This window comes from Pseudopodoces humilis, chromosome 2 (genome assembly GCF_049639895.1).
Source record: "Pseudopodoces humilis isolate 2021_Gansu_Grassland_sample_001 chromosome 2, ASM4963989v1, whole genome shotgun sequence".
Taxonomy (NCBI): Eukaryota; Metazoa; Chordata; class Aves; order Passeriformes; family Paridae; genus Pseudopodoces; species Pseudopodoces humilis.
The window spans coordinates 33,258,418-33,271,290 of record NC_142201.1 but is presented as its reverse complement, the minus strand read 5'-3'; the positions used below and the strand labels follow the sequence as shown (position 1 = coordinate 33,271,290).

Here is a 12,873-nt window from a genome sequence, read left to right as displayed (position 1 = left end):
AACTGACAGCAGCAGATGACGTTATGCCGGAGCGATCACTTTTGCCAGGGTCAAAAATCCAAAGTGTCCCCAATGTTCACAGATTAACATAATTTAGAGATCGTTTCATTTCATTTCTCTTTTTTTTTTTTTTTCCTCTTTTTGTGATTTTTTTTTTTTTTAGCTCTCTTTTCTCTCTCCTCCCACCTACTTTGTCCTCCGAGGAGTCTCTGGCTGGCGGGTGCGTGTTTGCCGCTCGCGTGTGTCGTGTCCGCGGTTCGGCAGCGGGCGGAGCGTCCCCGCCGCGCCACGCGGCACCTCCCGGCCGCCGAGTCCCTGGGGCCGAGCGGGCGAGCAAAGCGGCGCTCGCAGACCTCGGGGAAGGGCAGAAAAATAAAAACAAAACCCCCGAAAAAATTATATATAATAAAAAAAAAAAAAAAAAAAAAAAGGAGATAGGGCGGCAGGGCGGCCGGAGCGCTCGCTGCTCGCCCTGCAGCCAGGGAGGAGGAGGATGAGGAGGAGCGGGGGGGGCAGAGCGGCGGTCCGTGCGGGTCACACGTCCGCCCGCCGCGGGCACCCGGGGCGGGGTGTGATGGGGGGCTCGGGGGAAGCGTGTCAGAGCCCCAGGGCCTCGGCGTGCTTCCGGGCCTTCAGCCGCAGGTCGGCGATGCTGGAGTTCTTGCTGTTGCTCTTGGCGGCCGCGGCCACGACGGCGGCGGCGGAGGCGGACTCGGCCAGGGAGGCGATGGGCAGCCCGAAGGGCGGCGGCGGGAACATCAGGTAGGGCGCGTGGGCCGCCAGGTGCGGGTGCAGGTGCGGGTGCGCGTGGGCCACGCCCTCCAGCTGCAGCTGCGCCTGGACCTGGGCGCGGGGGCAGAGACACGGCGTCAGCCCCGAGCCCGCAGCCCGGGCACACAGCCCCACAGCCCGCCACAGGCCACGCGTCCCCAAGCCCGACCCTGCCCGGGAGCACGGCGGATAGAAAGAACAACTTGTGGAGCGGAGTTCCCGCCCGCAGTCAGGGAGGCAAAGCTCCGCTCCTTGCTCAAGCAAGGGCACAGAGACACGCTTAACCCTCCTCCTGGTGGTTTTAAATAAATAAATAAATAAATAAAAGAAAAGAAAAGAAAATAAATACGGCCCAAAGCACGGGCGCCAACAAGTGCTAAATAGCTAATATTTTTCCCTCTTTTTTTTTTTTCTTTTTTTTTTTTTTCAGGGATGTTTATTTATACCTTGCTAAAAACTCTTTGGCCATGGGTCCCTTTTATACCCAGCGAGTGTTTGCTTTGGAGCTTTCTAGATCTACACAAACACATTGGGTTGACTGAGAGATTTCAGCTTCGGGTAGGTTCGGGGAGGAGTGGGGGAGAGTTTATTTATGTATTTAATTATTTTGGTCCAAATATGTCTTTTAAAAATCAATACAATTAATCTGTCAGCTCCACGTGTCTCCGAGACGGAGAAGGTGGTGGAGGGTCCCTTTGGGCTGGAAAAAATCAATTCCCCGATTAATTGACCAAAAAAAAAAAAAAAAAAAAAAAAAACCACAAAAAAAACAGAGGGAGGGAGAGTTACAACCGGCTAGAAGCGGGAACGGAATTTCATCACCCTCCTCCCGGTTTTCCCCAGCGGCCTTTCCCGGATGGCTGCGCCTCGCTGGGGCATGGACGCGGGTCCCGCAGTGGCGTCGGTGCCTGCGCTCCGCCACTGCCCCTGTCCTGGCTGACCAAAAGGGCGGCAGAGCATTTGGGAGCAGGTTCCCCACCTCCTCAGCGGTCGCATCCATCGGAAAAGGACAGGTCCCAGCAGCCCGCCCGGGAATGAGGAGGGGAACTACAGCGCAAGGGTCCGCATAGTTTTTGCCCCTCACGGTTTCGCCCGTCGGGTGCAAGAGCCTCCTCCCGCAGCGCTCTCCGGCGCCAGGAGGGGACCAAAGCCCCCTGGGCTGCTCGGGACCGAGCCGGTCCGCCCCCGCAGAGGGCGGGCGGGCCCGCCCGGGCACTGCCAGGCCCAGCCCGCCCGGGGCAGGCGATGCGCCCCCGGGAGGCCAGTCCAGGCTGCGGGACCCCTGTGTGCCATCCCCCCTGTGTGCCATCCCCCCTGTGTGCCATCCCCCCTGTGTGCCAGTCCATCGCACGGCGGCCGAGGGGCCCTTAGCCCCGTCGGAGCCTCCCGGGGCCGTGGGACCCCCCGCTCGGTCCCGAACAGCGCTGAGCTCCCGAAAGCCGGGTGGGGGCTCCTTCACGAAGTTTTACAGCCTGTTTTTAATACGTGCCAACTTCTATATAAATGGCACTTGTAAACGTGTCCGGCTTCCTCCAGTGCAAATGAATGGGGGTCGGAGCTTACTGAGGGAAAGTAAAATAAAACCGGAGCTAACTACCTGTTGGAAAGGCATCCTCAGGGCTCCCATATTCACATAGGGGGCTACTCTGCAGGCGTCTAAATGGCTGGCGGTTCCCAGGATCACACCTGCGGAGAGAGACGGGGCCGGGTGAGTGGCGAAGGCGCCCCGGGGCTCCGAGGCCTCCACCCCCCGGCCGGTCCGCACCCCTAACCCACCTTTGTGCATCTGGTTTTCCTGCTTTCGGCACTTCGCTCTCCTGTTCTGGAACCAGACCTGTGAAAAGAAAAATCAAACAAAACCAAAACAACAACCAAAAAATGGAGGTGGCCTAGGCAGCCGCTAAGAAAACATTCTATCAGGAGCTAGGGATGGAGGGGTGAGGCGAGTGACTGCCCAGCTTTGCTGGGGTCTCCCCTCGGGAGCAGCCGAGGGGACGAGCTGGAGCCCAGGGGGAGCGAGCCCCTCTCTGTGCTGCTGTGGGGTATTCGTGGGGGAGGTCCTGCTCCTTGTCGTGGTCCCTCAGTTGAACCTAGGAGATGGGAAGCGCCCTCGCAGCTGGAGAGACCGGGAGCCTGCCGCCTAGCACTGAGTCTCGGAGGGCCCCGTGTCCCCTGGGCAGGCAGTGGCGGTCTTTCTGCCACCCGTCTGGAGCGACACTTTCAGTAAGACCACCCGCAGGACGGATGGGACCCTCGAACCCTTCCTAGTTCTTAAGCAGCCCGGGAAGAGCCAGCGTGGGCCAGGTCGGACTCCGGGGTCTGGCCCCCAAGAGACTGGACCTCCTGCCCTCTCCCGAGCGGAGCTTGAAATTGATCATCTCCGACAAGATGCGAGACACTGAAGTTTCCCGAAAGGGTCTGAAACATTCCCCGTTCCCTAAATGTTTAAAAAAAAAAAAAATCCATTTCTGCAGACTTCTGACCAGATAAGAGCAACATCTTTTGCAGGCTGGGATGTAAAGAAGTGCTAATGCCCCTACCCGAGGAACGCCTGTAATTCGATAATGCTATCCCAACTCCAGCCGTTTTCACTCAAACAATCTCAAAACTTTGCAGTTGCCACTGCGCTGCCCGTGCCTCTTTTTCCAGGGACATTTCAGACCTTCATTACTTTCCCCCTTCCACCGTGCTCGATTAACAGCTCTCCCCAAAACATCATCAGAAACGCGGGCCAAAATATTTTGGGGATCCTTATCTTTATACCAAAACCTACCGAATATGGACAAACATTGACTTTCAGCGCTGATAAAATCTTGTGGCTAAGTAAACACCTACAACCTTTGATGTTCTTGCACTTGCCAAGAGATCATACGGTTAATTAATACTAACTGCACTTCCTACATCAAATTTTCCCTTCAAGCTTTCTTCAATTGCCTTAATGATGGTCATTTACAACGGAGTAATTAGTGCAAAGAAAGGCTTCCGAAGGCATTAATTACCTCGGGTACCTCAGTGATTTTCTTAAGTAGGAATTGGCCTTCTCTGATTTAGCGCACCATTTTTCCTGCCTAGGATGTCTGTGGGGGAAGCACGCAGCGGGCGACTGCGGAGCGCCGCGGGTGCGGACAGATAGACCAGCCGACGGACGGACAGACAGACAGACAGACAGACAGACCCATCCATCCATCCATCCATCCATCCATCCATCCATCCGCCCACCCACCCACTAGTCCTGGTTTCCTATCTCTGACGGCTGTCGCCAGCGCAACCCTCCCAGTTCTAAGCGGGCATCGCTGCCGCTCCGCTGCCCTGCACAGCACAGCCCGGCACAAGCCTATTTTTCCCTACCAGCAACACGCAAATATTAACAGCATGCATCGCTTCTCCTTTTAACTGTACCGTTAGGGATTTATATACATGTACATATGTATTTAAATACCAGCATACAAAATATTATCGAGCTGTAGCGACAATAATATTTTTTTTCGCCGTGGTAAATCCTTGCAGGAAATCTTGTGCGTGTTCCCCATGCCCCCCACCCCCTCCCCTGCCTCGCCAAAGCAGTGTAAATTGTCAGAAGAAATTTAAGCAGCGTTTAAACAACTTCTCTTGCAAATCAGAATATCTTTCAAACCGAAATTATATTTAAATCTGGAAAACGAAGTGCCCTTTCCCTTTAGCTACGAAAAAATAAGGTTATGAGGAATAAAAGTGATGAATTAGCCACTGCGTTAAGCGATAATAAATCAGGCTTGGTGTGATTCGCGATCAATTCCAATTAGTCATGAATATGCTAAGTAAAGCACAGTACACTGTTTTAGACAGTTATTTCTTCATTAAGGATCACTCAGTGATTTCTTTCACAAATGCTCTAATCTGATTTCCTTTTGATTTCCATTAGAGACAGTGAATAATGACATTTAATTTAGCCCTGCACCATAAACCCAAAGATATTTGTTGTAATTGAATTACTGCCTGCTCCTCACTATGGTCTCATAACTTTCAATTATAACCCTGACAGCTGGGTGATATGAGTTTCCAGTACAACACTAAAAATAAAAGGTTAATAAGGACTAGCTACCATAGGAGCTTCAATTTATTTACAGCAAATTTCCACGCTAAATTGAAACTATATCCTTTAACAGCAAGGGACAAGAGGTTTAGATAGGAATTAGAAAGCAATTCCGAAAGTATTAGGAAAAAAAACAACAAAAAAACAACAACAAACCTTTCCCTTTTCTGCCTTTTTTTTTTTTCTGCTTCCACTTATTGATGGATATTAAATCTCTGCTTATTTCCTAACTAATTGTTCATTTTTCCTCTTTTTTTTCTTTATACTTACTTTATGTATAGGGGTTTTTTAAATCCACACAAACCTCTTTTATAAAATTATTAAATACATTTTTTTTTAATCTCCGTCATAATCTTGTCCTGACACTTTTGGTTTGGCTTTTTTTTAATTTTTTTTTTTTTGGGGGTGTGTGTGCTGTTTTAAGATCTGTTAGCACTTGAAGCACCAATTTTCCTGTAACTATGAACATCCTGTTAAGGTGCTCCTCAGTAATAAAGTACTTGAAAGAAAGAGTGCAGAATTCAATTACAAGTAATTTATTTTTATAGAAACAGTACATCAAGGCCTTGGAAAGATATTACAGAGCCCAAGTAAGAAGATCTGGGAAGATGACATAAGAGTTGATGTCCCCTTCAGCAAAAGTTTAATCTTTTCATTAATTTATATGGTGTGGTTAGATCAATCTTCCAGGAGAAAGTAGGCCAGCAGCACTCTCAACCCCTGCAATATTCCCTGCAAGCTGCCATTCCTAAGTCATATGCCCAGCACCATCCCTTGCCCTACTTGGTTTGTACTGAGAGTCACAGGAGCTGAGGGGAGAATAAAACCTTGAAAGAAATAGGGGAAAAAAAAAAAAAAAAAAAAAAAAAAAAAAAAAAAAACCCCGAAAGCAACTTAGGTACTCCATTTATTTCAGGACTTGCCTCCAGGAGACAGTTGTTTAAAGTGAGGTAGTGACTTGCTCAGGCAAATGCTGGCTGAGCAGTGTGCTGTCTGCTTGCTTTCCATGCTGAAAGAGGGGCTCAAACAGACCCCTCTCCCCACTCCAGCTCGGGGCTGGAGTATTTCTTGCCACTGTGCCCCGGGGGTCAGGTCAGGGCGTGGAGGCCTCCATCTATACCCACAGAGCCATACCCGTGCCAAAGTAGCCACCCGCACACTCCTATAGGCAGATATACATGTACATGTCTTATCTCCAGGGTGTGAAAGAGTTCTGTCCAGTGCAGGGGTTGCCTTGGAGACTTTTTCTTCTTGAGTTTTAGTTAGGTTTGTGTCTCTTAGGCCAGGCATAGTATTTTAATCCAAGAAGATGTTTCCTTCAGGTTTCTCCTGCTCTGGGCCTGCTTATGGAGCCACAGGTTGGTCTTATTTTTTCTAGGTAGATTTTTGTCAATTATTTCTATGTTGGGGTTTTTTTTGTTTGGTTGAGGGTTTTTGTTTCTTTTAATATGACATCTGTTTTGTGGAAGCATTCCCTAGTTGGCTTGGGGGAAGAGGGAGTATTTTTCCTCTACATCAAACTGAAAATCCAATTTTAAAATAATCGATGTAGAGCCACCCAAACAGACAGCTCTGGTGGCCCCAGGACTACAGCAACCCGGATCTATTTGCAAGATTTCGAAGTCTAATTGGCATTTAGCTGTCTCTGAAGCGGGATGGGAGGGACGGGGGGAACCTCCACCAGATGGGGTGGCATGCATTCATACGCTTGCTGTGCGAATCAGAGCCGGCACCTTTCCCCCGGCTCTGGCTAATCCCGTCCCTCAGCACCCAAACTGTCTAGCCTTATTCAGGCGATTGTTTTCTAGCCTTTTTCTTTTTTTTTCTTCCCATAATAGAAAAAGCGGGAAGAAAGTAAGGATTAAGGGAGTAAATGGCACGTTTGCAAGGGGAAAAATAAATTAAAAAAAAAAAAAAACCAAAAAAAAACAGTTGTTCAGTTATTAGAGACTTGTCAACACTATCACCACCCAACCACCCTACCCAACACACATACCAAAAAAAAAATTTTTAAACCTCATTCCTAGGAAATAGACACGGGCAGATATTCCCAGAGCAGAATAACTGTTTGGCAGGACAGGTACAGCAGACTTGCAAACAGCTTTCCCATCACACGTGTCACCTCTGCCTTCATCTCCCCGCTCTGCATGAAACGGGGCACTGTGCTAGGATCCGCTGGCAGTTAGGAAGTGAGGTGAGCACGCTTCCAGGAACAGAGCCTTTCTCTTACCTGAACCCTAGCTTCAGATAGTCCCAGCCTCTGGCTTAGTTCCTCCCTCATGAAGGCATCCGGATAGTGAGTCTCATCAAAAAGTCTTTCCAGCTCGTTCAGCTGCTCTAGTGTGAAATTGGTTCTGCTTCTCCTTTGTTTAAGCTTGGTCTGTCCGTCTTCATCTTCTGACTTCACATCTTCCCTCTTCTCTTTGCATTCGTAGATCCCTGCCGGGAGGGGGAAGAAGAAAACGACGCTGAGCCTCCCCTCGCACCTCTTCGAAATTCTCACACACAGGGGTCTCCCTCCTCCCCTCTTCGTCCCCAAACTCAGCACAACTTGCGGGTGCAGCTGTCGGGGGGACAGGAGGTCCCCGGGCAGGCCCCGGAGGGGCGAGGGGGGCTGAGCTCCGCTACAAGCTCCGCGCCGGGCAGGGGGCAGCTCGCCCGAGGGCCGGAGGAGGAAGGGAGCCGCGCTGCCTTGCCTGTCTGATGCCCTATCAGAAAAACTATACAGATAAATATAATTTTATTTTCCTTCCAAGGTTAGGAGGAAGCCGTGCCGCCCGTCGGTACGGGCAGCTCAGGGAAGGGTTTGGCAGGAAAACCGCCGGCCCCCCGATACCTCCAGGCAGTGGGAAGAGGTGGGGGAAGGGGATTTCTCCGGCGACGTTTTCTCCCAAAGAGGGCTGTGCGAGAAGCTCCCTACCGCTATCATGGTGAAGCCACGATGATAGTTGTTTGTCTGGTAAAAGAAACTTTTCCTGGGCATGAGATGGAGTCTGCCCGTCTCTCTCCTCCTTAACAACCCTCTTTCCCCCGAAATACCTGCCAGCGGCTAGGAACCCGGGGGCGGCGGTCCCGCTCGGCCCTGTGCGGGACAGAGGGCTCCAGGGCCATGGGTCACTCCCAGCCCTCCGAAACAGCAGGAACCCTCCCAACCTTCCGGGATTCCAACAGGGCTCGTGGAGAGCTTGCGACCAGAGGCAGCCGCTGAGTATGCTTGTCCCGGTCAGAGGGGAGGCTGTGGGGGCAGCGGATAAAACAGTTCCCCTTTTCTGTCTTGGGCAGGGAAATTTCTTTTGCTTTGGCATATTATTTCATACGTTTTTATTATTATATTCCTCCCCCCGCCCCTTTTCCTTAATGCTAGGAGGCCTAAGGCTCTGTCCTTCTTTCAAATCCAGTTAACGAAAAGAGGAACAGATGCTGGAGCGAGGGACACCACTTTAGGCTGAACCGGTTCCCCGGGATCCCCTGCCTGCCTGGGGCGCCCCACCGGGTGCGCATCCAGCGCGGGCACCGGCGGAGTCCCGGGACGAGCCTGTTCTCACTGCCTCCTTTGTCGTGCCTCACCTTCTGGGTGGTGTGGATGTGGGGAGAGTCGCATCTGCGGACGATCCCGAATTAATTCCCTTTTTCCTCACCAGGTACTGTATACATACATACGTATGTACACACACGCAGAGAAATGTGCACATGAACATTTATTAACCTATATACTTAGGGGCATCCCAAAATGCAAATTGTAAACTGCAAATCGTAAGTTAATTAAACGAAACAAAGCGTCCTGAACAGCATCTGGGCTAAAGCAAGGCTGGACTCAAGATGAAGGATTCGTTTCACTCCCAAAATGAAAACTGTCCCTGGCCCTGAACATTCCCCCGGGCTCCGGGCTGGTACTGGCTGCATAAAACTTTGGGAAGGGTCTGGCCTCCGGATGGAGATATTCGCTGGTTGGTTTTAAAGGCTTTTTGTTCTCATTTCTCCTGTAAAGGGAATCCCTATGAAAAGACGAGGGTGCTAACCCAGCAAATACCTAGGGAAAATCAGGCGATTTCAAAAGCTGTCTCTTTTCCGAGGCTACAGCATGTCCGTGATAGGTATAAAATATTAACTAGCATATCGGTGGGACTGAAATCACACGCCCGAATCAGTTGAAATTAGGCTGAAACCTGGCATGAATTTAAACTGTCACAAGCATCTCAGCTCTTTCCAACTCCTCCCTTCCATCCCCACCCCCAGCCCCTCTCCGTAGATTAGATTAGCTAAACATACAAGTCTGAATTTCGATTCACGAGGAAAGGGGAGAGTAGTCGAGGGGGGTTTTTCGTTCCTTCTCATTCTATTTTTAATTTCTGAAGCATACCCTGCTTCCTTTTTTTTTTTTTTTTTTTTTTTTTTAAATCATCTCCTGCGCAAATGATTCCCTTAAACTGAATCTTGTTTTTCAATCTCTCGACCAGAGAAGGAAAATAAGCAGAGCTGAGTGGTACTGGCTTGTGCAGAAATATGGGTACCCTAATACGTGATTATACCCCGTTCTTCTGTTTGGGAAGCAGGTAGAAAGAGGAGGATATTAAATAAAAGTTTGGGCTGTAAATTAAATCTCCCAGTGTTATATTAAACAAGATCAAACAGTAGGAAACAGCTGAAAGGCTGGTTGTTGTTCCCCAACCTATTAACCGGTTTTTATTACCCCAAGCTAGCCAGTAGCTCCCCAGGCAGGTCCACCTGTCTAACTTGCCTAGAGACACTTTCTCAACTTTCTAATCCCCCCGTCCTTTTAATCCTCTCCTTCCCCTGCGAGCCTGTGCGGGATTTTTAGTTGTGTTGCTTTAAAAAATACGGGATTTTTAAATTGTTGTTGCTGTTGTTGCTGCTTAAAGAAAGGATGGCGTTTTGCCCTTGGGTCGGCAGGGTGTCGTGCTGCCCTGGCCCAGGTGAGAGGACTGGCAGGGACCGAGGGACCAGTCGGCCGGGCCGGCCGGTGCCTCTGGCCGCAGCGATGCTCTGTCTCACTGGGTCCGGGCAGCTGCCCCACAGCCAGGCTCCTCTCCTGCTTCTCGTCCCCGCCGGTCGGAGCCTCTGAGTAGGACAGGCTGACCGACCCAAGACAAAATGTCCAGAAAGAGCCCTCTCCACGTCCCGCTTTGTCCCAGAATAAGCAGCAGCAGCATCCTGACGGCCCGGAAGCAGGAAGAACAGGTCTCCTAAGGCATTAAAACTCCCCGGACAAGGTTTCCTCGTACAAAAATACACAGATAGACAAAAACGTCTGACGTGCTGCGCTGCCCCCTTCCCCCAGGCGAGAGAACGCCTAACGCACCGGATCGATTTCGGATGTGAACGGGGGCTGGCGGGGGGGCAGGACCGAAGTTGTGACTTATTTTTCACGGCTACGCTCACGTTTTGCATGCAGGAGTACGTGTTCCTAAGGCTGTGTTCCCGCCGCCGAGGGAGGGAGGTGACCGCAGCAGGGAAGCAGGATGCGGGAGGCGATCCCGCTCGCCCCGCCGGGGCCCGAACCGGGGCCGCGGTGACCAAGCCGCCCCCTCAGCGGAGAGCCAGGGGCGGCCGGGGAGGGGACCGGGGCTGCCGGCGAGAAGCGCGGGGCGGAGGGCTCCCAGCCCTGCTCTTACCTTCCGCCGTCCTGCCCGTGTTGAACTCCTTCAGTTTGTCCTTGTCGCTCTCTACGTGGTCTTTGAAAAGATGCACCGGGCAATGGTTGCTGCTCTCGGTCATGTCCTGCAGGTTAGAATCAGAGTTTCCAAGCTCCCTAGAGCGAGCCAACCCACTCTCCAAAACTTCCCTGTACGTGATCGTCTCCTTCTTGTTGCCGCTGCCACTGCCGCTGCTGCTCTCTTTGCTTTTCTGGTCAAAAGATTTGGATACAAAAGCCGTAAGTTCTTCCATGGCTGCCCGGTGATCTTATCCACAGAGATCCACTTATTTTCAGTCGGAGATGTGGCCGTCCTCCACACGCTGTTTTTGCACGTAGAAGATGGGCTGTATAGGGTTAGATCACTCCTGCTGTTATTTATGCCTTTCAATTTGAGATCACACTATTTATACATGGCTACCTCAGCCCAACCCCCAGCTCTCCCTGTCTCCAGCAATTACTGACTGCTCCATAGTCGCAGGCGGACTCCGAGCAGCTATCTCCCCCACCTCAGTCCAGCAATTGGCTTTCTTTTCATTTCATCACTCTTTGGCATCTTTGCACCTTGATTTAGGGAGGCAAAGAGGCAACAGCGAAAAAGAGGGGGGTAGAGGGAGAGGGAGAGAGAGAGAGAGAGGAAGAGAGAGAGAGGGGAATAAAAGGGAGGGAGGGGGAAACAGGAAAACATGAAAATAGGTATCTACATTCTGTAAATGGGTTGCAGAAATGCGAGTCGAGGAAGAATTAATTGGTTTTAAGGACATCCTATGCGTGACAACACTGTGAGTAAAAACGGACCCACAGCTAACCAAATAACTGAGCTCCTGCAATTAAATGTATCGCTGTCAAGAGGAAAGGAAAATGAGTGTTCAATAAAAAAGGTAATGAATAAAAAGCCGGCGATGTGCATTTGTTGTAATCATTGGAAATTCTACCTGATTTTCTATTTAGCTAATTTCTCTTAATTAAACGGTCAAAATAATCGGCAAAACAAAAATGCTGTTTTAAAAGTGTTGCCTGTTCTGGCTGGCGGTGGGTGGGTGGGTGCACGGAGGGGGACGTGTGCTGCCCCTAAACAAGTTGCGAGGTGCCTCGGAGATCCGTGTCGGTGTGTTCGGAGGATTTGGAGTGGGTTGTTTGGATGGGGGGTATCCATGGTAAGGAGTCTCTCCAGATGCGTGTGAACATTGCAGGATCTTGTCTCCTTGTTTATTGTTATTATGTTGTCTGAAGGTACTGCAGGGGGAAATTAAAATCTAAAATGTTTCTGTGGATATCGAGCTATCCTGCTGCATGCAGCAGAGGGGTAGCTTGTTGACACGGGAGTGTGTACACGACAAATAGAGCATTAAACCTTTTTTTTTTTTTTTTTTTTTAATCCTGCTGGATTTAACACAGAACTGGCAATAATTTCCCCGTCTTGTTCTTGGTAGGCTGCAGTTATTTTTGTTGTACTGCTGGAATAATTATTATCCTGTGCGCTTGAATAGCTGCCTGAAATTCGTCTCCAGATAACAGCGCCGGCATTTCCAGCGCCTCTCCGCACCGTTTGATCCCCACGCGGAGTCGACTTCCCATCTATTTATTTCTGTCTCTTCTCCTCGGGCTTTAACGCGAAGGGTTATTCGGTATTTGGAGGAATTTTGTCTTCTGGTTGTTTGGCTTTTTACGTCCTTCTCGTTCCCTCGCCTCGAGTTTGAGATAATCAGAGCCCACCATCACGCCACCCTCTGCTCTGAATCGCAACCAAAGCAAGCTCCTTGTTGGAGCAAGGGGCCATTGTTTCTTTTCCGGGGGAGTGTGGGACTGTTGTGAAAATTAGCAGAACATTAAAACACTAAAAATTCGTTTAATTAATCCAAAGGTGCCCCCAGCACCAGAGTTAACACTTCCACAGGAGGAGGGGAAAAATTAATAATCGAGGAAGCAATTAATAAAGGGCTTAAAAAAAAAAAATCAATCTCCCCCTGTGCGAATTTAAAATGATTATCTGGGGGACAAGGATTGATCATTTGATCTCGGCACTGCGGATATCCCTGACATTTATTATATTGTCGTGTCTCGGTGGCATCCTTCCTCCAGAGTTCGTTTAACAAGTGCGGGAGCGGAGGAAGCCTTACAACTTAACAAACAGGTCTTGTCATCGCAAACGCCAATCAAATCCGAGGCTCTAATGTATATCACACGGCACCACATAAATAATAAAGGCAAACGATAGACGGGGAAGTAACGTATGGCTGAGGAAAGATCCCGGCACGACACGCTGCTTGTGACTCTCTCATGCAGTTTGCGCGTGTAAGAGCTCGTAGAGGATGGCTGTGCAGGCTGGTGCGTGGTGCGAGGGTGTCAAGGACACGCGGGGACACCGGCACTCATT

At 50.3% G+C, this 12,873-nt stretch overlaps 1 protein-coding gene across 1 annotated transcript; it reads right to left on the bottom strand.

Moving 5' to 3' along the window:
- Positions 1 to 447: 447 nt before the first annotated feature.
- SHOX (SHOX homeobox) lies at positions 448 to 10,853 on the bottom strand. The gene is made up of 5 exons (XM_005516499.2): positions 10,477 to 10,853; positions 7,074 to 7,282; positions 2,548 to 2,605; positions 2,369 to 2,457; positions 448 to 843 (listed from the first exon to the last, which is right to left on the bottom strand). The coding sequence occupies exons 1-5, from the start codon at positions 10,748 to 10,750 to the stop codon at positions 598 to 600; spliced, it is 876 nt and encodes a 291-aa protein (XP_005516556.1). The 5' UTR covers positions 10,751 to 10,853; the 3' UTR covers positions 448 to 597.
- Positions 10,854 to 12,873: the final 2,020 nt, after the last annotated feature.

What these genes read in the sequence shown, in the direction of transcription:
- SHOX (XM_005516499.2), bottom strand. Translation starts at nt 10,750, where the DNA reads ATGGAAGAACTTACGGCTTTTGTATCCAAATCTTTTGACCAGAAAAGC. An exon ending in CACGGGCAGGACGGCGGAAG is followed by an intron (nt 7,283 to 10,476) that starts GTAAGAGCAGGG and finishes CCCTCCCGGCAG; the next exon opens with GGATCTACGAATGCAAAGAG. An exon ending in TGAGGATGCCTTTCCAACAG is followed by an intron (nt 844 to 2,368) that starts GTAGTTAGCTCC and finishes CCCCGCGCCCAG; the next exon opens with GTCCAGGCGCAGCTGCAGCT.